At 40.4% G+C, this 27,774-nt stretch overlaps 1 protein-coding gene across 2 annotated transcripts in view; it reads left to right on the forward strand.

Annotated features, from left to right (window-relative positions):
• The first annotated feature begins 436 nt into the window (after window positions 1-436).
• The window catches only part of si:ch211-1e14.1 (UPF0606 protein KIAA1549), a 200,247-nt gene continuing 172,909 nt past the window's right edge, over window positions 437-27,774 (forward strand). For both annotated transcript variants that reach the window (XM_048549365.2, XM_048549367.2), the window contains exon 1: window positions 437-758. In XM_048549365.2, coding sequence (XP_048405322.1) covers window positions 608-758 — 151 coding nt within the window. In that variant the 5' untranslated portion in view covers window positions 437-607. The remainder of the gene's footprint in view (window positions 759-27,774) is intronic.

Genomic DNA, 27,774 nt, shown 5'->3' on the forward strand with positions numbered 1-27,774 from the left:
ATTGCTGATTGTTGTAAAACCCAACCAGCGCCCCTTCAGGAAGGAAATCTACTGCCCTTACCTGGTCTGGCTTCCAGATTCAGAGCAATGTGGCTGGATCTTAACTGCGCTCTTACACTGTGTTCAAATATAATTTGGGTCAGGCGAAAAGTACTGACTTTGCACACATCAACCAAAAAAAACAAAAGAGATCGGCTGAGGCGGCATCACGCTCGCTGAAATCCTTGAGAGTTTCGACTGCCGCGACTCACAATTCCAATATGGCGCCTCCACACCCGCCTTAAGCGAAAGGCACGTGCCTAACAGTCCAGCTGTGGAGGCGGGAAAAACGCCGCAAGCTCAGGGTTGGGAGGGCGGAGGGAAAGCGGACGGATTCTTCGGGCTGGAGGAGGGAGAAACGGGGCGGGGCCAAGAAGGAACAAGGATTGGCGGCAGCCAGTGCTTTTGCGGAAGGCTTGGGGTGACGTTTTAGGTGCTCGCGAGCGCGCCCGCGCGCCGCTAGATTCCTGAAGAGGTGGCTGCGCTTGCGCGATCTTTCCGATGTGAGAGGGAGAGGGAGAGGTAGCGGTAGCGTGAATGTGAGTGAGTGAGCCACCGGGGAAGAACTATGGAAGGGGTCGCTAATCGGTGGCGATGGCGGCTCTGTCCCCGGTACACGGGGTACGGACTCTCGATGAGACGTCTCATCGGCATCTACAGCTCCTTCTCGCTGGTGGCTTCGCTGCTGTTATGTCTCCCTGCTCCTGGCAGCCTGACTGGTGAGTAGCGGTCCCTGCTCCGTTGTTCGTTTTAAGATGTAAATCTATTACTTCTGCTTGTATCCCCCACATCTTGCGTTCCTTTTTGTGTTCTCTTGGCCCACTTGTACCGCATTTAGTTCTTCATTTGCTTTGCGATCCCTTGGTCTGTGTGGCATAAACGGTATTGTTTAAAATCCCATGGAGTTTGTTAATTGTCCTGAACAGCAGTGATGTGGCTAGCTGGTGATCTCCAATTTTTTTTCGCTGCTGCTGATCGGGTCGTATTATTTGCACCCGTAGGTTTTGTAATGTGGGAGTGGTCACGATTTTGCTTGTGAAGTTTATTGGGAGGGTTGGGGTTGAAATTAAGTGCAATAGGTACTGTGTGTATCCTTTGTGATATGTTACCAACTCTGCAATATTTGCGCTTATTTTGTGGCCAAAATTGTGGCTCTGCCCCTCATTATCTTGAATTAAAGATAAAACTATGCCAATGGTTGGGTGAGGAAGTCCACATGGTGATGTTGCGTGAAACCGCACATAAGTGTGCCAGGATTGCTTTATCAGTCTTGGCAGATCTCTGTCCAGCTGACTGTAAAATTGGTTTTGGATGACGGGTGGAAAAGATCAGCCTGAGTTCCAGCTTCTCTGTTTGCTCATTGACTGACTCACGGTGGCTAAGGCAGACGTGTGCATCAGATGAAGGCAAACGGTTTACACTTCCCATAGTGTCAATACTTATTGCCTGGACCATGCATAAAAAATGTCAGTTGGCTGAGGTAACTGAAGGGCTGCTGACAACATGCAGCACTTTATCCCAATCATTTCACTGGTTCTCACGTCTGGAGAGGAGAATGACAATTTGAAACTAAAATGAACAAGAACATTTGTGGACATTTAATATCTATGTGAGGTGTATAATTTTAATCAGCTTGCAAGCTTTCTTGGAAATATCTGTTGCAAGATTTGTTCTTTGCTAGTTTGTTCTACTTGACGTAGGGAATGTGAAAAAAAAGGCAACCCTTATTTTTCAGTGTGAGAGCACTCCTATGTTTTCTGTATCCTGTTTTTTGACTGCAAATGTCTAGGGAGACTTTTTTTTCTCCTAAGCAATTTAGATTGATTTATTTTTGAAGTTTACACCCAGTATTATTATTCCTACAGCTAATCTGTATCCAATGATTCCATCTTGGAAGTACAGAGATTATTCTCCTATCTGAAATGATAGTTGAACTTAGTAGTTGGGTCTTTTTTATCACTTAGCACAGTTATGAAGTTGTGAAATCAATAGAAAATGTTTACATATAGACTCAGGTGAGCTCCTGCCAAAAGTTGAAGGCTCCTTAGATTGGAATAGCAATCGTATAAACTTGGTTTTCATGGCAGCAATGGACAAATTTTGTGAACCTCTTTTGGAATAACTGCATGTTTGATCCAAGTCCTGAGCATTTAACAAAATGATATGTCCATTTGTTTCTCTTCATATTTCTGTGTAACATATGAATTGGTCATGTGTCGCTTCTTTAGGGCTGATGAGATATTCAGACACTTAAAAAACACAATGGAATAGCAACATTGAATACATGTGGATTAATGAATATAAGTATTGAGTTGCAATGTTATTATCTAATTGGTGGCTGCAGATATCTTAGACTTATAAATATCATGTTCACTTGCTGGGATAGGTTACTGTTATTGAGCCCTTTATCAAGTATCCTGTTTACGGTGGTGTTAAATGCTGTTTACTTTCTTGAAAGTAAGAGGTAAATTGAATTTTTATTGCTGTGCTACTTCACTGTTTTAAAACCATAACATGGAAGATAGGTCTATTAAACCCAAGTAATATCAGCATTATAATTGTTCTTCCCAATGAGGAAAGCTATCTATAAAGGTGCTACTTTTATTTTGCTAGTCCCCACTCAATAACTTCACCTTGAAGTCATTTTGTACTGAATATCCATGGTCCTTCACTCACCTGATTTGCTGTCAATCCATAATTCTTTCTAATACAATTCAATCCCTTCTATGAGAATAACTTCTTTCTCCCACAAATCTCTTTTCACTCTTCCGACTAGTCAATGTCCTTTCCTGCTCTACACTCTCTTATCAATGTTTATTATTGGTTCTAGATAACTCAGAGTAGAAGCTTGCCTTTATCTTCAGTAATCATAGTCAGTATTTTTCAAAATGCTTGCCTTTGGTCTATTTATTTTCTGTTCATATCCTGTCTGTCTGTAGATTGTTTCCCCTGCTAAGGTCCATAAACAAATGAATATTGTCCAACCTTGTTTCAATCTGTTTTGTCTATCTTAATCCTTATTTTTCCTGGCTCTGTTTAAACCATGCATTTTGCTGAATGACCTATCCTCTGCTTTTCAGTTTCTGGCAACTTCTGTCTCCCCTCCAAATACTTAACCTGTTCGCTGGTCTTGCTGCTTCAGTTGCTTATCTCTCTGACCCCATATTCCATTTGACTTCCTTGTGGGTCCATTCTTATCCTACTCCTCATTCCATGATAACATGATACACGTGGTCAGCCTTCATAAGTACATCAAAAGCACTAAACTCAACTTTGTACCACTACTTTTGGTCCTGTGACATTGATTGTCTAAGCGATGTGAACGTACAAACGATTCAAATTTTAGTCAGTTGAATGTCAGGAAGACCGAATCCACTGTTGACAAATTGCGTCAATAACTTTACTATCTTGATATTAATTTCTCCTCTGGTTCTGACCACTGGCACAGTTAATATCAGGGTGTGTAAAACCTCATAATCTAAGTAATGTTTGCTTCCGGCTGCATTGTTGCTCACCCCTGCCCCTTGCCTACTCCCACTGTTGTCAAAATTCTTACTGTTTTATTGTCACCTTTTATTATTTTCATTGATCTATGCCTCATACCAATCTCTTATTACAACTTCTCCATAAAATTATCACTTTAGCAGCTTGTACTGTTCTTGCACCAGTTTCTGTTGACCCATTTCCGATGTCCTTGCTGATCTCCACAGTCTACTTGATAACTTGCTGAATTTAGCATTTTTGTCCTCTGCTACAAATTTGCAACGGCCTTGCTACATTATAAAGTTACAATTGTGCTACTGTTTTTCATTCTATTTCAAGTGCAATGGTTCTCTGACCCTAGCCAGCAGCATATTGCTTTGTCCTATCACCCTTCAATTTATGCGCCTATGATGCCTTTAGGCTCACTTTGTCATGGTCTCCTTGAATCCGTGTTGCCCTTCTCTAGCACTTTAACTTTAAAGGCCCCAATGAAAACCAATCTTTTTGATCAAAGTTTCCTTTTCTTTTATTTATTCATGGATGTGGGTATCACTGGTTAGGCCAGCATTTATTACCCAGGGACATCCTTGTTGCTTGAAGGGGATTCAAGGAAGCGGGCCCAGTGTCCATGAAGGATCGGTGATGTACTTCAATGTTAAGGTACTCAGTGGGTTGAAGGAGTTCTTGTAGGTGGTAGTGTTGTTGAAGGAGACTTGATAGTTACTGCAGTGCATTTTGTAACCCTCTGTATTCATGGTGCTAATCAAGCAAACTGGTTTGCCTGGATGGTGACAAGCTTCTTGAGTGTTGTTGGATCTGCACTCATCTGGCAAGTGGAGAACGTTCGTTCTGTTCCAGTTTCAACTTGTCTTGTGAAAGGTTGACAGGCTTTCAAATGACAGGAGGTTAGTTATCCATCGCAGAATTTCCAGGCTCTAAATTGCTTTTGTAGCCAATGTATTTATGTGCCAGGTCTATTTAAGTTTCGGATAATGGTAGTGTCCAGAATGTTGGGGATTCAGCAAAGGGAATGTGATTAAATTTCAAGTGAAGGTGGCTAGCTCCTTTTTTGAAGGAGAAGGCCATTGCCTGAGCCTTTACCTCAGTGAAGGTGATAATGTAAAATTAGATCCCAGAGTGAAATTTGTGTTGGTAAACCACAAGCTTTATTTTTGTACATTATTAACTGTGGTGGTCAGTCACTGAGCATATTCACAAGAGTTTGCCAATGTACTTTTAACAAAGTTTTTTTTTATTAAATGCAAAAGGAAAAGAATGAACTGTTTTACGTTTTAGAATAACTAGTTGAAACGTTTTACTATAGATTAAACTGTTGTATTCTCAATGGCCTTATACTCATGTCAGTGAAGCACAACTCTTTTCCAGAGTTTTTGTTCAGCTGGCACAACTCTAATCAGTTTCCTTCTGCAGACTTTGTGTTTATATGATTCTGGATGTGAGTTTTCTCGCTGAGCTGGAAGGTTCGTTTTCAGACGTTTCGTCACCATACTAGGTAACATCATCAGCGAGCCTCCGATGAAGCGCTGGTGTTATGTCCCGCTTTCTATTTATCTGGTCAGGTTTCCTTGGGTTGGTGATGTCATTTCCTGTTCTTTTTCTCAGGGGATGGTAGATTGATTTGGAGCCAATGTGTTTGTTGATGGAGTTCCGGTTGGAATGCCATGCTTCTAGGAATTCTCGTGCGTTTCTCTGTTTGGCTTGTCCTAGGATGGATGTGTTGTCCCAATCAAAGTGGTGGCCTTCCTCATCTGTATGTAAGGATACGAGTGATAGTGGGTCATGTCGTTTTGTGGCTAGTTGATGTTCATGTACCCTGGTGGCTAGCTTTCTGCCAGTTTGTTCAATGTAGTTCTGTCAGTTTGTTCAGTGTTTGTCACAGTTCTTGCAAGGTATTTTTTAGATGACGTTTGTTTTGTTTGTTGTCTGTATAGGGTCTTTTAAGTTCATTAGCTGCTGTTTTAGTGTGTTGGTGGTTTTGTGGGCTACCCTGATGCCAAGAGGTCCGAGTAGTCTGGTAGTCATTTCCGAAATGTCTTTGATGTAGGGGAGAGTGGTTATGGTTTCTGAGCCCATTTTGTCTGTTTGTTTGGGTTTATTGCTGAGGAATATATGATTCTGTATTCTTTAGTTAATGTCTCTTCATGAGATACTTAAACTAGTTACTAGTCTAGCTCAGGTTCTCCTTTCAAGGGAGTTAAGGGACACAAGTTTTCAACTGCCATGTAGGATGTCTTCCGCTGACACCTTTTTGAGCCATCTGATTTTAGGAGTTTTTCTGTGACAAACCTGCAAACCACTCAAGGACTTTTCTCCTGCCTTGACTTTGTTTGGAGACTGCTGGTCTTGCAGGACTTTAATCTCTCAATGGCCTACTTGCCCAGATCTTGCTGCATTTGGACATGAGTAGTTGAGGGATGACAAATGCCACTGAATATTGTGCAATCATCAGTGACCATCCCCTTTCATGATGGAACAAAGTTTATTGAAGAACACTTGAAGGTGGTTGGACCTCTGGAACAATGTAGAGGAACCCTCTACTAATGTTCTAGAGCTGAGATGAGTGATCTTCAATAACCATAGCCATCTCCCTTTGTTCTAGGTATGACTCAACTAATTGAGCCAGGTCCCCAGCTTCCATTTATTCCAGTTTTCCTAAGGCATGTTGATGCTGTACTTGGACTTGATGTCAAGGTCAGTTATTATCGCCATGCCGATGGAGTTCATATTATGATTCACGTTTGGACCAATGTTGTGATGAGTGCAGAGGGTGAGTAATCCTAGGGAAATCCAAGCTGAGTGTTATGAACAGGTTATTAATGAACAACTGCAGCGTGATAGCACTGTCAATGACACCTTCCATCATTTACTGTTGGTTGCCAGTAGACCAAGATGATATTAATTAGCCAGATTGGATATGCTCTGCTTTTTATGTGCAGGATATAACTGGACACTTTTTCACATTTCTGGGTTGATGCTGGTATTGTAGCTGTACTGGAACAGCTTGACCAAAGGATAGCAAGTTCTGGAATTTCCTGAATGTTATCAGAACCCTTAGCAATGTCCATTGTCTACATTGTTCAGTGTGAATTTAATCGAATGGGCTGGAGAGTGGCAGCTGTGATACTGGAGATCTCAGGCAGAGACTGGGATGGATCATCCACTTGGCAGTTCTGGCTGAAGATGCCAATATATCAGCCTTGTTTTTTGAACTTCCGCAGATATCTGTGAGCCAGCCTCCTACTGTTATTTGTCTACTACCTTTCATGACTAGATATGACAGGTCTACAGAGCTTAGATGTGAACTTTAGTTGTGGAATTGCTTGACCCTATCACATGCTGATTGTACTGATTGGTGCAGATGCACCAGCTGAGGGACAGTGGCAGGTGATAATCAGTAAGAGGTTTCTTTGCCCATGTTTGACCTAAAGCCAGGTTATATCAGGAAGTGTAGAGTCAATGTTGAGGATAACTCCCTCCTAACTGTATTCTACTGTGCTGTTTGCTCTGGTGGCTCTGTCCTGCTGGTTGCACAAGATGTAGATAGAAATGATAATGGAATTGTCTGGGACTTAGTCAGGCTTGTGGAATCATACATTTTACTCACAACATTGACACTGTAGCAAGAGTCAAGCTGGATACTAGGGTTAATAGATTACCTTGACTGAGTAAACATAAAGTAGGAGCAGGAGGTACTTGGTGCGGAAGGAGCTTTGAGTCTGATCAGTCAGCTAGGGATATAGGACAGTCGCATATAGGACAGAACCTCATGCAGGTAGCAGTAGATTGGACAGGGTTGAAACCACATATCTTTCAAGACATAAAGACCCTAAAAATACTTTAGTAGCTCCTAAGCAAAAATTCTGGTCTTCAGTTAGCTTTTCAGTTCACTTTCAGTTCTTATTTTATGCATTATAGTTTTGTTTTATAGTTTATAGGCGAGCACTGTTTCTGTGATGTGAATTTGGCTGCAGCAAAGCCTTTTGATAAGACATTGCTAATGTTATCTCCTTCACATGCGAAACTGGGCAAAAAATGTGGAATTGAATAATGCAATCAATATATGTAACAACTGTTAGAACCAACACTACGTTAGCATTACAAGCACTGTGTGCCTGAGGAATATTCAGTTGTTATGTTACAACATAGGAGCATTAACTGAGTTATGATTGTTATTTATTCAGGTGATACAGTGAAGACGTCATGAGTACAGTCTTTTAAAGGCCCAATGACATAATGGCTGAAACACAATACAACAGGATGTCCCGGGAGTTCGGGGGGCTGTGGATGGGGTATGATAGGGTGGTGATAGAAGTGTTGAGGCCATTGTTTTCTTTTGTTTTTATCATTTTTAGTTTGGAACTGAGTTGCAGTTGAGAATTGAACCTTCAACAGTGAACAACAGCTCATTTTAAAATAAAGGAGAGAACAAAGCACAGATGTTTGCTCTTGGGAACTGGCTTGGTTTAAGTACTGCTCCAGGAATACAACAGACAAATCAACACCAAGGTGTTATGCACAGGCAGTTGGTTGGATGTTGAATTGGCCAATTAAAGGAGGACCAGTGCTGACCAGCCAACCACGGAATATTGAAAAAGTCCTAGAAACCAAAGAGTGAACTGGTTTCGATGGAGTTTTTGGGCAGGAGTCAGAGTGCTGCTTTGGAAGTTGCAGGACTTTTTTTTTTGTTTGGCTTTACTCTCAGTTATTATGAAGCTATTGATTTGTTGATAATCCTGAGAAAAGAACCCTATCTATATTTTTTTAAAAAAGCAGAAAAGCCTCTGGAGGTCTGTGGAAATTGTTTGCATTGACCAGTGACTTTGGAATTCAAGCAAGGTAATGTCCTAACTGCCTGTATACAACAAATTGGATTTTAAGAAGACTTCGTATTCATTATTGAAATACTTATCGAATGGGCAATTTATAAGCTTTTTCAACAAAAAAAAATCACTCTTTAATTGTCTTTCACAGTGTGAGAGTGGGTATTGGCAATTAAAGAAGATTGGGGCTAGATAATAGATTGTCTTGTAGATCATCTATGTACTGTGCAAGTTACATTATTAATAACTTGTTAATATTTCTTTAAATTATAAATATTTACAATATTGGTTATTTGTATAGTCTGGCTGAGAACAATTGAGCAATTTTGAGGCTTATCGAATGTTTAAGTTTCACTGTATTACAAATCCAGTATTAGTGAGTCTAACTTGGACTGGTTTACGGTCTCTGCATCATAACAGAATAATTGGGTGGAATCAGGGCTGGTGAGTTAATTTAGGGTGGATGCTGGAGATACAGTTGGGTGTCTATAGGGGCATTGGATTAAATGACTAGGCTTCATGGTGGTCAGTTTTATGGTTATGCCAGTGTTACAACGGGTGTTAATTCATCTAATTTATTTGGCTATACACTTGGGTATGCCAGTCTGAAGGCTCTGGACTCCTCAGCGTCGGGCACTTTTTTGGAAGGTTCCAAATGTCAGGAATGGACCCATTGGTTTCAACTTTCCAGCTAATTCCTGAGTACCCAGAGAAGACTGAAGTATATAATGAGAGAAACAGATGTATAGACCTAAGAGACGGGATTACAGAAACAGGAGTAGGCAATTACCTCCCTCAAGCCTGTATTAAATGCCATTAAGTGGGATTATGCCTACCTTCTATTTCCACTTCATTTATTTGCATTGTTATTTAATAAAGGTATCAAGAGATATCAAATAATGGTGATGTTTTCAAGACCTCAACTGATGACAACACATTATCCCGCAAGATTAATACTTAATATAAGGCGGACTTGGTCTGGTTTGGTACTTCTGTAGAAATATGACTGGATGAGCTCTCCGTGTGGTATCTTGTTGTCATCAAGAAATAACACTCAACAAATTGTCCGACAACAAATGCAGAGTCAATGTCTTTCAGTCCTCCCTCAGATTAGTACTTGTTTTTATTTAATTTCCCATATTCATTTCTAATCAATGAAGAGTTTGCATTTATTTTGTGTGTTTCATCATCTCAAGATGATCCATAAATACTTTACAATTAAATGAGAGCGCATTACAGCTGAAGTCAGGTAAATATTTCCATGCAGGAGCAAAAGAAGTAGTGAAAGTAAGTTTAATTTAAAGATACAAAATTACAATATTTAAAATATAATTCAAAATGACATTTCTAAGAGTGTTTCTACAAAATTTAAAAATACATTTTAACACATTTTAGTCTAACTTTTTCTTAATAAAATCAGTCGTATTCTCTTCACCTGTCCCTGTTGTTGTTTCTTGATGGCAACTTTCATTAATGTGGTTTGAATGGGTTCTGTAATGTCTTGCGTTTCCAGCCAAGCCAGCTGGTGGATAATGTAGTCACAGCTTCTGCTGCTTTTGGCATCGCAAAACAACGTTGCTGGATCTTATGTTACCTCTTTAAACTGTTCAGCCAAGCATCATTAGATGGGCACTGTGTCTCTTCAGTTTGCTATTCTTCTTGGGTCTTTTCAGCGGGTCTTGAGATGGGTGTTCCTTGTACCTGCTCCAGGATAAAACTGTTTTATATATAACCAAATGTAGGTTGGCATCACTGGCTGAATGAGCTCCGTCTAGTTCTTTACTGTGATTAATAGTGTGCACAAAAGACCTCACCTTGTTGTCCAACTCGAGCCATCTTTGCAGTGTTGACTTCAATGCACTAGTGTCATGCCACATCTTAGTTTACGATTGCCCAGATAGTTTCTTAATTTGTATTGATCCCAACTTTACTGCGATCTCGTAACGCTTTCCCTTCTCCATCATATTAATATTGTACTGCAGGACACTGCTGATTAAATGGGCCTATCAGTTCCAAATGGAAATCAGCCCTGATGAATGAGAGATACACCTGGGTCGGACAAACAAGGAAGGAGAATGCATGATGAACAGTAGGACCTTGGGATCTACCAATGATCAGAGGGACATTGGTGTGCGTGTCCACAGTATCCTTAAGGTAGCAGGATGGGTACATAAAGTGGCTAAGAAGGCATATTGGATACTTGACTTCATTAGCCAAGACTTAAAAGTTTAAGAGCAGGGAGGTGATGATGGAACTTCATAACGTTTTGGCCAGGCTGCAACTAATTGCAGTTTTGAAATCCACTTTATAGGAGGAGTGTAATTGCACTAGAAGGGTGCAGAGGAGATTTGAGAGGATATTGCCTGGGCTGGTGAATTCTAATTATGAAGAGAGATTGAATAGAGTGAGGTTGTTTTCTTTAAAGCAGAGGTGACTTATGGAGGGCATGATTGAAATATGAGTGGCACAGTCAGGGTAGATGAGAAGAAACATTTCTCGTTGTTGGAGGGATTAATGACTGGGGTTAAAGATAAGGGGCAGGAGGTTTCGAGGTGACAAGATGGTAGGAATCTGAAAAGTAATGCTTATAAGGGTGGTAGAGGGAAAGACGTTCATATTATAAAAGAAGTATTTACATGTATACTTGCAGTGCGAAAGCTTACAGGGGTCTGGGACAACTGGTGGAAAATGTGATTAGAACACATTAGTGCTGGTCTTTCGTGCAGACTCATTGGGACAAAGGGCCTTTTCCTATGCTGCAGATGTCTAGGATTCTAAAAGAGATTTGATTTGTATTTTCTAATCCAGGCCTGTTTGTACAAATGTTGGAAGTTAATTATCATTAATGAAGTGCTAATTGCTATGGATCAGTGTCAAGATAATGTCTAGAAGCTGAAAGAACTGTGGATGTTGTAAATCAGAGACAAAAATAGAAATTGCAGGAAAAGCTCAGGTCTGGCACTGGAGAGAAAACAGAATTAATGTTTTGGGTCGAGTTACCCTTAATGTCTAGGTCAAGTTGTAAGACTTGCTTTTGATTATGTGCAAATAATGGTTTCCAGTTTTTTTTCCTTTGCGTTTTTCTCAAAAAGTTGGGAGTTACAATAATCCCTACAAATAGGCAAATTGTCATGTAAAGAAGATAGAATAGTACAGCACAGTACAGGCCCTTCAGCCCACGATGTTGTGCCAAACTTTTACCCTAAAATGAAGATCCACCTTACCTCCACCCCACCTTATACCAGCATCCATATGCCTATTTAATAACTGCTTAAATGCCCCTAATAAGGCCAACTCCACTACCCTCTCCAGCAATGCATTCCACGCCCCGACCACTGAGTAAAGAACCTATCTCTGACATCTCCCCTATATCTACCTGCACTCACTTTAAAACTGTGCCCCCCCCCCCCCCATAATAGATTAGATTAGGTTCCCTACAGTGTGGAAACAGACCCTTTGGCCCAACAAGTCCATCCCACCCAGACCACATCCCCCTATAACCCACACACCCCTGAACACTACGAGCAATTTAGCATGGCCAATCCACCTAGCCTGCACATCTTTGGACTGTGGGAGGAAACCAGAGCACCCGGAGGAAACCCATGCACACACGGGGAGAATGTGCAAACTCCGCACAGACAGTCGCCCGAGGCTGGAATCGAACCCGGGTCCCTGTCGCTGTGAGGCTGCAGTGCTAACCACTGAGCCACCGTGACGCCCCCACTGTACCACCCCAGCTACCTCCACTGTAGGAAAAGGTCTCTGGCTGTCTACTCAATCTATACCTCTGATCATTTTGTACACCCCTCATCCTTTGTCGTTCTAAAGAGAAATGTCCTAGCGCTCTCAACCTTTCCTTGTATGACCTTCCCTCCATTCCAGACAACACCCTGGTAAATCTCTTCTGTATCTTTTCCAATGCTTCAACATCTTTCCTGTAATGAGGTGACCAGAACTGGACACAATACTCCCAATGTGGCCAAACCAGGCTTTTGTATAGCTGGAGCATAACTTCACGGCTCTTGAACTCAATCCCTCTATTAACGAAAGCTAATACACCATACGTCGTCTTAACAATTCTATCCACCTGGGTGGCAGCTCTCGGGGAACTGTGAACATGAGCCCCAAGATCCCACTGCTCCTCCACACTGCCAAGAATCTTTTTGTTAACCCTGTATTCTGCTTTCAAGTTTGTCCTTCCAAAATGTATCACATTGAGCCAGCATTTTTGAGTGAGTCATTTACTTTGACATCTTACCACTGTCTTAACAAGTGCAGACCTGTAGTTACCAAGCAGAAATGAAATTTACTACTTTTTGTAAATTTTGCGACTTGAGATACGGAGTACTTTTGAAGTGTAGTTAGTATTGTGATACAAGGGAATGTGACAGCTAGTTTCTGGACTGTAAGGTAAATGACCATTTACATCTTTTTTTTTGTTTTTATTGAGGTAAACTCATGTTGTTCAGGATGTTAGTACTTCTCCCGTTGTTCTGAAAATAGTGCCATGGATCAATTGAAATAAATAGATAAGTCTCCGTTTAAAACCATTTGAAGCATGTTGACACTGACTTGCAGTACCGTTTTTAGAATTGCATTGTCCTGGATTATATGTTCAAGTCTCTACCATGAGGCTGAATCTGAGCTCTTTTGAAATGTAATGCTGCCATTCTAGACCAAGTCTTTCTGTCATGTCTATACAGTTCAAAATGTTTTGTGCAACGTGCCAGGATTGATAGACAACCGCTAGACTTTGTATAAACCTATTATTTTTCATCATTTAGGAGTCTAACTATCAAAAATTTCTCACAGCCTCACCTGTACTTCAATGGGAGCCTATTTTCCTTCTCGGTAGTGTAGAATTGTGCATTTGCTGCTAATTTAGACTCCCTCTACAAGCATAACAACATAACAACATGGTTTGGGATCACTTAAGAAACAATGCAGTTCTTCCAAAATGGGGTGACAAGAATCAGTTACTTCTGAGTTGGCAACATGTGATAATTGGAGCACCAAATTGAGCAGTGAGTGGCAGGGGGTAGAGGAAGGCCAGTAGCACTGCTCAACTATATACAATATATTATTAATAACCTCCATTGAGGGAACCAAATGTGTGGTTACTAGATTTCCTAATAACATAAGATGTTTAATAAGGTTCCCCATGGTAGGCTCGCCTCAGGCAACCAGCTTGTAACTGATGTCCATTTCAAGCCCACCGACTCCCAAAGCTACCTAGAATACACCTCCTCCCACCCACCCTCCTGCAAAAATTCCATCCCCTATTCCCAATTTTTCCGCCTCCGCCGCATCTGCTCCCACGATAAGACATTCCACTCCCGCACATCCCAGATGTCCCAGTTCTTCAAGGACCGCAACTTTCCCCCCACAGTGATCGAGAACGCCCTCGACCGCGTCTCCCGCATTTCCCGCAACACATCCCTCACACCCCGCCCCCGCCACAACCGCCCCAAGAGGATCCCCCTCGTTCTCTCACACCACCCCACCAGCCTCCGGATACAACGCATCATCCTCCCACACTTCCGCCATCTACAATCCGACCCCACCACCCAAGACATTTTTCCATCCCCACCCCTGTCTGCTTTCCGGAGAGACCACTCTCTCCGTGACTCCCTTGTTCGCTCCACACTGCCCTCCAACCCCACCACACCCGGCACCTTCCCCTGCAACCGCAGGAAATGCTACACTTGCCCCCACACCTCCTCCCTCACCCCGATCCCAGGCCCCAAGATGACATTCCACATTAAGCAGAGGTTCACCTGCACATCTGCCAATGTGGTATACTGCATCCACTGTACCCGGCGTGGCTTCCTCTACATTGGGGAAACCAAGCGGAGGCTTGGGGACCGCTTTGCAGAGCACCTCCGCTCAGTTCGCAACAAACAACTGCACCTCCCAGTCGCAAACCATTTCCACTCCCCCTCCCATTCTTTAGATGACATGTCCATCATGGGCCTCCTGCAGTGCCACAATGATGCCACCCGAAGGTTGCAGGAACAGCAACTCATATACCGCCTGGGAACCCTGCAGCTTAATGGTATCAATGTGAACTTCACCAGTTTCAAAATCTCCCCTTCCCCCACCGTATCGCTAAACCAGCCCAGTTCGTCCCCTCCCCCCACTGCACCACACAACCAGCCCAGCTCTTCCGCTCCACCCACTGCATCCCAAAACCAGTCCAACCTGTCTCTGCCTCCCCAACCTGTTCTTCCTCTCACCCATCCCTTCCTCCCACCCCAAGCCATACCCCCATCTACCTACTAACCTCATCCCACCTCCTTGACCTGTCCGTCTTCCCTGGACTGACCTATCCCCTCCCTACCTCCCCACCTATACTCTCTCCGCCTATCTTCTTTTCTCTCCATCTTCGGTCCGCCTCCCCCTCTCTCCCTATTTATTCCAGTTCGCTCTCCCCATCCCCCTCTCTGATAAAGGGTCTAGGCCCGAAACGTGAGCTTTTGTGCTCCTGAGATGCTGCTTGGCCTGCTGTGTTCATCCAGCCACACATTTTATTATCTTGGATTCTCCAGCATCTGCAGTTCCCACTATCAGTGTAAAAGTAAGGAAGTTTTTCTACTGTCACATGGAGCATAGGTGAACTGTTCCGTAGAGAGCAGTTGACACAGTTATTGAATAATTTTAAAGCAGTGTTAAGTAGATTTGTGATAACAAGGTGTAGAGCTGGATGAACGTAACAGGCCAAGCAGCATCAGAAGAGCAGGAAGGCTGACGTTTCGGGCCTAGACCCTTCTTCAGAAAAATGATTTGTGACTGACAAGGGAGTTAAAGATTGTCACATGTATGTGACAATGTGGAGTTGAGAGCACAATCTGATCAACCATGATCTTATTGAATAGAGGACTGAATTGTCTCTTGTTTATCTTAATTGGTAGGTTTGTATGTGTGTTAATATCTGGAACAGTATTGAACGGCATAGGAAGTGAGTAGAAAGATGAGGTAAGTCGTGTGGAAAAACCCACTGAGGATTTGGTAGGCCTGTTTTTGTGTTGTGAACATTTTGTGAACTCTAGTCCTATGTTGAAAGCTGTGAAGTTTTTTTTGATGATCAGCTTGCTAATGCTTGCTTTCCAAACTCAGTTGTGAAGGTTGACTCCACTCGATGTAATGTATGACTTTCTATTTCTGTAGTCAACCTTGTTGTATGTGAGGGGTTGGGAGGGTTGTGGAGACTTTTAAGATAAGTGAAGTATCAAACTGAAATCTTTTGCTCCGAAGTGTTACAATACAGAAGCAGGACAGTGGCTCATTGTGTCATTGTTTTTAATTTAGGATAATTAGTGTTATTCTCCTGCTTTTTCATCAAGCTGTTTTACAGTACTTTTGTTTGGATAATTTTCTAATACTATCTTGAATGCCTCAATTAAAACTGTCTCAACTACACTTTCAGGCAAAGCATTTTAAGCCCAAACCACTTGTGTGAAAAAAAATGCTTTGTTTAAACCTGTGACTTCTCATTCTTCATCCCTTGAATGGGAACAGTTTCTCCCTATATAACCAACCCATCCCCCACACGGTGTTGAAAACTTCAATTTGATCTCCTCTTAGCCTTCCTCTCTCCAAGGAGAGCTGACCTGGCCTCAATAGTTTACCCTAACTGTCATCCCTGGAACCATGATTGTAAATCTCTCTCTTTTATCCCCTCTTTGGTTTCTTCACATCCTTTCAATAGCATGGCACCTAGAACTGTACAAAATACTGCAATTGAGGCCTAAAATGTATCTTGCACAAAGTCAGCGTCCCCTCCTTGCTCTTGAATGCTATGCCCCTGTTAGTAGATCCCAGGATACCGCTGTTTCATCTATCCAGCGACCATCAATGATTTGTTTAAATGTGTGTAGGTCCTTCTGCTACTCTACCCCATTGTAGAATGTCTTACATTGTCTATATTCTTCCTACTAGAATTCATCAACTTTCACTTCTCTGCTTTCATCTCTTGGCTACCTGCCCACTCCACCAATTTGTCCATACCCTTTTGAAGTTCTACATTATCCTTCTGTCAGTTTACAGTGCTGTATCCTCTACAAGCTTTGAAATTATCCCCTGCGCTCCAAGATCAAAATCATTAACATATGTTAGGAAATGTAAGCATTTCAATACTGACCCATAGGGAACTTCATTACACACCTTCCCCTGGCCATTTCTGAATGTTTCCTATCACCAAATCAATTTTATATTCCACTTTGCTACTGTTCCTTTTATTCCTTGAACTAAACTTTTCTCACAGGTTTATTGTGTGGAACTGGTATTGAATACCTCCTGGAAGTGTATGTATACATCAACTATCCTCATTGACTGTTTCAGTTGAAAAATAAGAAGCCTTAGAAATCGTGCAAAGATGTAATCTGCTGAGGATAATTCCTTTACTTTTACATTTTTCAACACTTGTATATTGACCAAATCATGTTTAATATTTAAGTTTTAAGAATATCAATGCAATGGTCATCACTTTACATTGAAAATAAGTTTGCCAAAGACTTTCCAACAAGGTTCTAATTTAAGAGAGTATTCATGAGAAAACTGAGAATTTTGCAAGTGCCCTTAGGGCCATTTAAAGGTTTCAAATGGCTGTAAAGGCCAGTGCTCTGTGTGTGTGTGTGTGTGTGTGTGTGTGTGTGGCGGAGCGGGGGGGGGGGAGCGGTGTGGTTACTTGAACTGCAGTGGCGCTGATCAATAAAATGGTTGATGTAACCCAGTTCTTCAGCTAGTTGGACGTCAGTTCAGGAGATTTAAAACGTATATTTAGAGTTGTGTTGCAATCAATTGCAAAAAAAATTACTTTGATAGCTTGTTACATGAATGATTGTGAAATTAATAGAAAGTAATAAGGTAGCATCACTTCACAACTTTGCCACTGAAGATGTGAATAATGTAAATCTCAAATTTCCTTGTATGTTTTGACCAATATAAAAGCTGTTAATTCTGCAGTATGGAACAATTTGTATCACAGATACTCAAGATAAAAGTTGGGTGGAGATTAAAGCTTCTAACCCAAAAAGATACCTCACACCAAAACTCAGGAGAGTGTCACTGATGTGATGTTTTCATTTCCCACACAATCCTGAGTTGAATCCTGTTAAATACAGTCCATCTGGGTTCAAAGCTGTGTTGTGATCCCCTGCCCATTCAGGTTTCACATGGTAACGGGTAAGCTGATTTCCTAGCGGATGATTGTAGTCTGCACAGAGAGGGACTTCCATCTTATTTAACCTGCATTCAATTTTAAATGCCGCTTTTAATACCTAAACCACCGAACTGCTTAGTTCACAAGTTATAAACCTTTGTAGTGGATAGTATCTGCATGCAATTCCAAACAGTATTTTTCTTTATTAACTTTTACAGAGTAAACATAATTACTCTAATCAAATACTAAGACTTGTGTTCTTATGGCGCCCTGAAGAAATTGGGAACATTTGAGTTTCTAATGTTATTGCTACAACTTTCCTCTGGAAAGATTAGTCTTTTTAGTCCAAATATTATGTTAGGTTAGGAATAATTTGGGGCATGATGCTTATGACTTCAGAGAACACTTGGTAGACTGAATGGCGTACTGCTGATCCTACATTTTACAGTTTGTGCTTGTAGATTTTTCGTCAACAATTGTTACTTGTTCATGGTGATGACTTATTACTTTTAGAAAACATAAGTTCCATGATCTGTTTGAACTCCTTCCATAGTACTAACTATCTGTCTTACTAACACAGTTTCATTGTTTGTTTGAACTGGTGGACAGATCTTAGTTTAATAAACCCCTTTAAGAGATGGCGGTTTGAACTGTGCAGTTTTCCTTTAATACTCTACATGAATGTTAGTTGTGTGTGTGTGTTCATGTCTTTTTATGGGCTTCATAAACACAATTTTCTGACTTCAGAAAATCAGTCTTGCTGGTTTCAAAGTTCAGCATCCTCTTACTATTTTTCATTGTATACTCTTTGTTCATTCTCTTTCCTCTCCTCAATTTTTTTTCTGTCTTTACTACTGTCCCCTCTCTTCGCAGCTGATCCCACTCCACCATTGTAATTCATGAATTGAGTGTTTTAGCAAGAGAAAATTACAAACTGAACACCATTTGCTTGTGTCTTCTTTTCAAACAGCCTCCACAAACTAAAATATCATAGTATATTCTTCAGGCTAAAAGTAATAACCATATGTAATTGATACTTAATTGCACAAAAGTAAAAGGAAAATTTAGCAATGAAATGTTTGAGGAAGTTTAGTATTTTCATTCAAACAATGGCAGTTAATTTGAAAAGATGAATACAATAGCTATCTGAAAAGAAATCAATACAAAGAATGCTGGAGAAACTCCACAGTGTGGCATTCCCTGTTTAATGGGAGAAATGGCCTGTTTCTGGGCTGTATAATTGCAAAATTATGAGTGCTTTGCAATGTGCTTCTGCATAAATGGTTCCGTCTCGTTACTGAAACATGTAATAGAACAACTGAAGGATTGAATGAGAGGTGTTGTATTTTCCAGTACTTACTACGTTTCCAGGTGGGAAATATACGAATTAGGAGCATAAGTTGCTGTTTGGCCGCTTGTGCCTGCTTTCATCATGCAATAGTATCTAGGGTGATTTGTTTGTGTTGTGAATTCCACAGTTCATTTATTCTGGAATAACTGGAGATCTGAAGAAGAATAATACTGGACCTAAAGCATTAAACATTAACAAACTTGATGTGTTTTTCCAGCATTCTCTGTGTTTCTAACATGCAAATTTGTTAATTCTAAACCACCTTTGTGGTTGTGATGCATCTTTAAATTTCTCATATGTCCAATATCCTGTGGCAAGGACAGAATTTCAGGTGTATTTGCTTTATTTTGACTTTTCACTGGAAGGATACCCCTGTGTTGGATAACTCGGACAAGTATATTTATTCCCACGCTGTATTTGTGAAATGCTTTAAGTCACTTTCCCGGACTCAAATTCCACACATTTCTGCTTGCAAAAGGAGATAACGACATTTAATTTTAGGTTGCCATAAATTGACTTATCCTTTCCTTTGAAAATTTAGATCACAAACACTTACAGGTAGAATTTGACTTCTCTTGTATCTTGTGTCTGGTCACTGATGGGTATGGTCTATCGGCCACCAAATAATGACATCATGGTGGGGCGGGCAATAAACATTGAAATAACTAATGTGTGTAAAAATGATACAGCAATTAGCATGGGGATTCTAATCTACATATCGATTGGTCAAACCAGGTTGGCCATGGCAGCCTTGAGGAGGGGTTCATTGAATGCATCCACGATAATTTCCTTGAACAATATGTAATGGAGCCTACGCAGGAGCAAGCTATCCTAAATCTAGTCCTGCGTAATAAGACACGAATAATCAATGACCTCACAGTCAAGGGTCCTCTCAGAAGGAGCGATCACAGTATGGTTGAATTTAAAATACAGAAGCAGCGTGAGAAGGTTAAATCCAGTACCGATAGCCTGTGCTTAAACAAACGAGACTATGAAGGAATGAGGGAGGAGTTAGCTAAGGTAGAATGGGAGCAAAAACTTTATGGTGAGTCAATTGAGGAACAGTGGAGGACTTTCAAGACTATGTTTCACAGTGCTCAGCAGAAGTATATTCCAGTGATAAGGAAGAACTGTAGGAAAAGAGAGCCAGCCATGGATGTCTAGGGAAAGAAAGCAAAGTATCAGAATGAAAAAAAAACACACACAAAAAAGCAAAGAGTAGTGGGAAACCAGTAGACTGGGAAATCTTTGAAGGCCAACAGAAAGCCACAAAAAAGTTATAAAGAAAAGTAAGATAGATTGAGAGTAAACTAGCTCAGAATACAAAAACAGGCAGTAAAAGTTTGTACAAATATGTAAATCGTAAAAGATTGGCGAAGGTAAACATTGGTCCTTTTAGAGGATGAATAGGCCAGTTTAATAACTGGGAATGAGGAAAGGGCTGAGACATTAAGTAGTTATTTTGTGTCAGTCTTTACAGTGGAAGACACAAATAACATGCCAAAAACTAATAGCAAGCAGGCGAGGACTTAGAAACCATCATTATCACTAAGGAGGCAGTGCTGGGCAAGCTAATGGGGCTAAAGGTAGACAAGTCTCCAAGCCCTGATGAAATGCACCCCAGAGTATTAAAAAAAAAGTGATGGGGGGAAAAAGCAAATGCACCAGTAATTATTTACCAAAATTCACTGGACTCTGGGGTGGTTCCCACAGATTGGAAAACAGCCAATGTGACACCACTGTTTAAAAAAGGAAGTAGATAAAAAGCAGGTAACAGTAGGCCATTAGCTTAACTTTGGCAGTGGGGAAAATGCTTGAATCTATCATTAAGGAAGAAATAGCAAGACATCTGGACGTAAATTGTCCCATTGGAAACACCCAGCATGGGTTCATGAAGGGTAGGTCATGTTTAACTAATTTGGTAGAATTCTTTGAGGACATTGGGGAACCCGTGGATCTGGTGTATCTGGATTTCCAGAAGGCATTTGACAAGGTGCCACATCAAAGGCTGCTACATAGATAAAGTTGCACGGTATCACAGGTAATGTATTGGCATGGATACAGGATTGGTTGACCAGTAGAAAGCAGAGAGTAGGGGTAAATGCGTGTTTTTCTGGTTGGCGGTCAGTGGCTCGTGGTGTGCCTCAGGGATCACTGGGACTGCAATTGTTTACTATTTACATAGATGATTTGGAGTTGGGGCCTAAGTGTGGTGTGTCAAAAGTTGCAGATGACACTGAGGTGAGTGGTCAAGCAAAGTGTGCAGAAGACACTGAAAGTCTGCAGAGGGATATAGATAGTCTAAGTGAGTGGGCAAAGGTCTGGCAGATGGAGTACAATGTTGACAAATGTGAGGTCATCCATTTTAGTAGGAATAACAGCAAAATGAACTATGTTTTAAGTGGTAAAAATTGCAGCATACTGCTGTGCAGAGGGCCTTCGGTATCGTTGTGCATGAATTGCTAGAAGTAGGACCGCAGGTAATTAAAAAGGCAAATGGAATTTTGTCTGTCATTGCTCGAGGGATTAAGTTTAAAAACAGGGAGGCTATGCTGCAGCTGTATAGGGTCCTGGTGAGGCCACAGGTGGAGTACTGTGTGCAGTTTTGGTCTCCTTACTTGAGAAGAGATATACTAGCACTGCAGAGGAGATTCACTCAGTTGATTACAGAGTTGAGAGGGTTGGATTATGAGGAGAGACTGAGCAGATTGGGATTATACTGATTGGAATTTCAGAAGAATGAGGGGAGATTTTATAGAAACATATAAGATTACAAAGAGAATAGTTAAGGTGAAGGCAGGGAGGTTGTTTCCACTAGCAGGTGAAACTAGGACTAGAGGGCATAGCCTCACAATAAAGGGAAGCAGTTGTAGGACAGAGGTCAGGAGGAACTTTTCACCTAAAGGGTTGTGAATCTGTGGAATTCCCTGCCCAGTGAAGCGGTTGAAGCTACCTCACTGAATATTTTTAAGGCAAGGCTAGATAAATTTTTGCACAGTAAAGGAATTAAGGGTTATGGTGAGTGGGCAGGTAAGTGGATCTGAGTCTCAAAACGATCTGCCATGATCTTATTAAATGGCAGAGCAGACTCGAAGGGCCAGACGGCCAACTCCTGTTCCTCGTTCTTATGTTAAGACATGCAGACACTTGAAGCAAGTAGGCAACTCATGCTTCACTTAACTAACATGCTAAAGCACACATCCCAAATTGTCCTCTGGTAGAAGAAAGCTGTGACAAAGCATTGAATTGACATGAAACCTCATGAACAACGACTGCTGACTTTGTGTAATACCTTCCACCATTGAAACTAGACAGATACAATGTTATCGCCTCTGTTTGTTAGCCTTGGCCCAAGGAAAATAGGCATAATTTTTAGCCTGGACCTAGATTTATTTTTAAAATTCTTTGAATGAATTGATTTGTTTTTAGCGTATTGTGTATTTTTGTTGAGAAAATGCTGATTGCTTAGAATGTTATGGGTTTCCCCAGCTGCTGAGATTCAGATTATCAGCAGAGTTTGAGTGGTGTGTTCAGTTTGGATTGGGCTGAAGCCTCTTCACTGAAATGGAAGTTCTTAATAAAAACATTTTTTTAAGCTTAGTAGTGAAAGAGCATCAGCTGGGAAGGGAAAGTGATCAGTGGGAGATGTATAACTAATAATTATAATACAGTAGCGAGGTATGCAGTCTACTGAGTACCTTCTTCATCTGTTCGATATACATTTCTTATTGTGGTGCTTCATTTGGTAGTAACATCACAGGATTTTTCAAGTGATTCATGGCCAAATATTTAATTTTTAAAGGACTAATTGTTTGTATCAAATTGAATCCATTCTGTAACACACAAGCTGGCAACTCGATCCATCTGGTTGATGTCATTTCTGAAGAAGCATCCCGACCCAAAACATCAAACTTTCCTGCTCCTCCGATGCTGCTTGTCCTGCTGTGTTCATCCAGCTTCACACTGTGTTATCTCAGATTCTCCAGCATCGGCAGTTCCCACTATCTGTATGGTTGATGTCATTGTTTTACACAAGCTGTCTTCCACTGGTAATTCATCAAACGTAATCAGCATATCCTTGTATTATTTGTCATCTCACAGTTACCCAACTTGCCCTTAAATGTATCTTCTATTATTTACCTTAACCAGTACTTGTGGTAGCGAATTACATTTTTTTAAATGAATGAGCTCCTGTTGTACTCCCTATTGGATCTTCTGGTACACATTTTCTCTCTCTCAGAATGTCCCTTAATGTATTATGCAATTTCTTCCAGTTCTCTACTTTATCACGTTCCCATAGAGGTGAGCTACAGTGCAGAATAGAGAAACATGGCAGCCAAGTCATGCAGATTGAGTTCTCAAGCAGCATTGAGAGAAATGATGAAAGATTTATTTTTATTCATTCGAGATGTGGATGTTGCTTTCTAGGTTGCATTGATTATCCATGGTGAACTGTCTTCTTGAACTGTTACAATCCATGAGGTATAGGTAAATTCACAGTACTGGAGCGAGGTCGAGAATTTTGACCCAGCGATGTTGGAGGAGAGGCAGGGTAGTTCCAACTTACTAAAGTTGCATTTGCGGATAAATACTTGTTCGCCAGATCAGTGAGACAACTTGTCTCTGTTATGATTCTGGGCATACATATGTAGACGTAGGTTCTCAACTGAATATTGAAAATACATGTCTACTCAGTTTAATTTTATTTGAAAGTCTTTACCTCCAACAGTTTGCATCTGCAATCTCCAAATTGAGGTTTGATTCTTTAACCTTCTGACTCTTAAGGTGAAACTTATACTGCTATATACAGATCTGCTTTTGGACTTGCTTGTTTAAGCTACCAAGAATGTTGACTCCTGATGTGTCACTCATCTGCATATTGATGAATATATGGACTGTTCTTGGCCCACCCTATTTAAGCTAATAGATTACTCTATTTCGCCTCTGAGGTTGACTAGTGGACCAAATTGGTTGAGCACCTAATATTCTTATGTTTTTACAAGTATCTGAGGGCATTTTTTAAAAAAAGTTAAAACACCTCAGTATGATTTGGCTTGAAAACTCCAGTCAGACAGCTGAAGAAAGGGAAAATGCAGTCTTGTGTACATCCAGCAGCATGTCTTTGAAAAAAATCATGCTGTAGTGCAGTTTGCAGAATTGAAGTTGCCCTAGCTCCTATATGAGTAACATTTCTTTGCGTATATTTAAATAATCTGTATCAGCAAACTACATGACTGTGGGTGACATCATGTTGTGGCAAAATGGTGAGTGATGCTTTCGGTCCATTTGAATGTATGGTCATTCAATTTGGGCCAATAAAGATGGTGACGCATCATTTTTTAAAATGGTGGCAAGCTATAAACTTCAGAGTTTCAAAGAGATTCAAGAATATGTGGCATGTATCACTACAATGTATGGACCGATACAGAAGACTAATCAAAGGCCTAAATACAAAGGGTATTTTTTTTCTGATACACTTATGTAAAACTCTGACCTGACTATGTAGAGAGTAGTGTGTATTGTTAAAGCACTGTTTTGTGAACTTGGAGGGATTGCATGCATATTCACCAGAGTTTTGCCAACATTCCAAGGATTAGATCATGAACAATTTCATAAACTGAGATTGTATTTCCTTGAAATATAAAGTTAATAGGTGGCTTGATAAAGTTTTTAAGATTTTGAAATAAACTGACGGAGTTTTGTTTCCTCCACTTTTCAGCTGATCGTAAAAAGTTGACTAGGTCATGACTGTCATGCTGTTACTCAATTAACCTGAGAGACTGTTCTCCCAATTTTAGCACTATTAAAGAGAACTTTGCAAGTTCAACAGAGTTATTTGCCATTAGTCAATGCCAAGTGGTCTGTCTAGTTTCATTCCTTTTCTGAGATTTTTTAGTGGTTGATACAAATTATTGGCTTATACCAAAAACAGAAACTGCTGGACAACTCAGCAGGTCTGGCAGCAAATGGGAGAAGACAGCAGAGTTGATGTTTTGAGTCCAGTGACTCTTCATCAGAATTGGCTTGCAAGACCATTTCACAGGACAGTGAGAGTCAACCATGTTGCTGTGGGTCCAGAATCACATGTAGGTCAGACAAGTCAAGGATGACAATTTTCTTTCCAAAAAGGGTGTCAGTTGGATGTTTACGATAATCAAAAATTGTTTCATATTGTTATGAGGCTTTGAATTCAAAATTATTATTGAATTCAAAATTCAATCATTTGCTGTGGCAGGGTTAGAAACCAGATCCCAGGAATGTTATCTGGGTGTCTGCATTGCTAGTGCAATGAAAATACTCTTCCTTCACTGCCTCCCTACTGTTGAGCTTTTTTTTAACCAGACAGTAAACAAATTAAGGTTATTAGTTTAGCTTGACTTCAGAACAGAAAGTTTTGAGTTTTTTTCTTAAGTTCTAAAGATCCTAGAGTTTAGTTCAGAAGGTAGAACTGCTTGTAGGGCATTCAAGTAATTTGTGGGGAACCAGTCAACTCAGCATGAGTGGTTTATAGGGTGTGGAGCTTCCAAGCCAGGAGCTCATGTGGATAGAAGTCTTTTAAGTTATTAAAAGTGAAACAGCCAAAAGAATTGTGAAGTAATCTTCTGGCATGAACCTGAAAGAAACTGTGATAAAAGGTCTCAATAATCCAAGGCCAAAAATCTAGAAAAAGAAGTTTAGTAAGGATTTAAAAACCGAAGGTATGACTGGTATTTCCCTGACTGATAGTGTTGGGGAACACCCTTGATACTTTTTAATGTTTGTGTTAAGATCTTTCTCATTAGGTATATATGTATATGTTTTTCTTCTGTTCTTTCCTTTTGTATAATAAGTATACATTCTATTGTTATTGACCATCTGCAGTCTTAGGTGACTGTGTTTCAATGACTAACCATCTTGTTAACCAATTATAAAAGGTAAATATATGATCTATTAAGTAAGGTTTCGTTGCGGGAGCTGACTTATTCAGTGTCATTGTCAGCTGGGATTATAACACATCATGTGAACAAATTATTTTGTCACATTTGTGCTCGTAAGAACATGTATGTAGAAAAATAGTGGCCACTTTTCCAGCATTACAACACTGAGTATGCTTCAACATTGTTTATGGGCTGAAAAACAGTTTGGGATGCCTCAATACTATGAAAGCTGCTTTATAAAAATGCAAGTCTTTCATTTACTTGTTGCTCTGGATAGTTGCTTAGAATTGTAACCGCGAAGGTTGGTGTAGTTCTTGAGTGATATGTTCTTTAAGAACTGTTTTTCTAGTTCTGAGATAATGGGAACTGCAGATGCTGGAGATTCCAAGATAATAAAATGTGAGGCTGGATGAACACAGCAGGCCAAGCAGCATCTCAGGAGCACAAAAGCTGACGTTTCGGGCCTAGACCCTTCATTTCTAGTTCTGTTCATTCAAGAACCTGCTCTTTAGTCATTTTTTATCCCAATCGATTTTCAATTAATGTTATTTAACTAAATCATTAAAACGACCAAATTTTACACCTGCGTCATGCTGTTAACTACCCTTAATTCAAAAGCGTTCTGCTGTTTGCTTTTCGTCAGTTTTCTTCTGGTGTGATGCAAAAAAATGCTCCTTTTACTATGCTCTCCTCAGTTTAATTGCCTTGGTTGTTTTAGTGTTTAAGTATTTTGTCTAACTAAGTAAATTTTGTATGCTTATTTGCATAATAGTTTGAAAATCAGCTCATAATAACACTTATCATTTCATACTCCAAATCTGTCTGAATCACTGATCTATGTATCTGTTATAATTAGTTCTGTACCAATGACAATTTTTTAAGCCTATTTTTCTAATCAACTTTTCAGAGATGCTGTTACCCACCCCTAAAGAAGGTGGGACTTGAACCTGGACCTCCTGGTCCTGGGTCGGGACCCTCACTGTGCACCACAAGAGGGCCTAATAGCTGAATTTCAATTTCTAAGACATTCAGGTCACGTCGTACAGTTACTCAAATTGTTTAAGATCAGGAAGTATCATGTCACACTCCTTTTGATCATTACCCATTTCTGTATCTGTTCTCCTAAGAACTCCTAATAAAAATCATGTTTTTCTTGTTTGTAATCCGTGCAGAATGATACCTATATTGACTACTCCTAGACTGCTGTCAAACTAAATTAACCCTCGTTTACTGTTTCCTTTTTCTAAATTTGCACTAAATTTCCAATTGGCTTTTTCTTGTCACAACAACAGAAAATGCTGGAAAATCTCACCGGGGGTCATCTTCAGAACAGACCCAAAATGCTAACTCTGATTACTCTCCACAGATACTGCCAGACCTGCCGAGTTTTCTCCAGTAATTTTTATTTTTCTTTGATTCCCAGCAACCACAGTTCTTTTGGCTTTTTATTTGCCTTGTTTTTGTTCCTTGTATTGTGACCTATTTTTAGCAGCAGTTTTACCGTGGCTGATTAGAGTGACGTGGTACAGAGATTCAATTCTAGTGTCAACAACCACTTAGGATTGTTTGAAACTTTTCTGAGGTCACTCAAATTTCACCCAGCCTATTTTATTAGAGTAGAACATTTTTAATGTCTTCCTTTGATCCTAGGAGCCAAATTAGAGAATCGTTTCCAACTGGAACTGAACATCAGCAGAAGTTGAAGCCACTAAATTAATCAAGGAAATGACATTCAAATTATAGTTAAGAGAGGAGAAAGATAACAGCAACAGATTCAGATCAATAGCCTCGAGGATTTATTGCAATTTCCAAAAAAAATCAGTTTGATTGCTGATGTTGGTCCTGAATTCCTATGGAAATAATTGATGCACCTTGTTAAGAATGGTAACTCAGAATTACTTCTGGTTTTGTGCCCATTTTACAGTTACAAATCATTCATAGCACAGAAACAGACCACGTTGTCCGCTTGGTCTGTATCATTCT

This window comes from Stegostoma tigrinum, chromosome 18 (genome assembly GCF_030684315.1).
Source record: "Stegostoma tigrinum isolate sSteTig4 chromosome 18, sSteTig4.hap1, whole genome shotgun sequence".
Taxonomy (NCBI): Eukaryota; Metazoa; Chordata; class Chondrichthyes; order Orectolobiformes; family Stegostomatidae; genus Stegostoma; species Stegostoma tigrinum.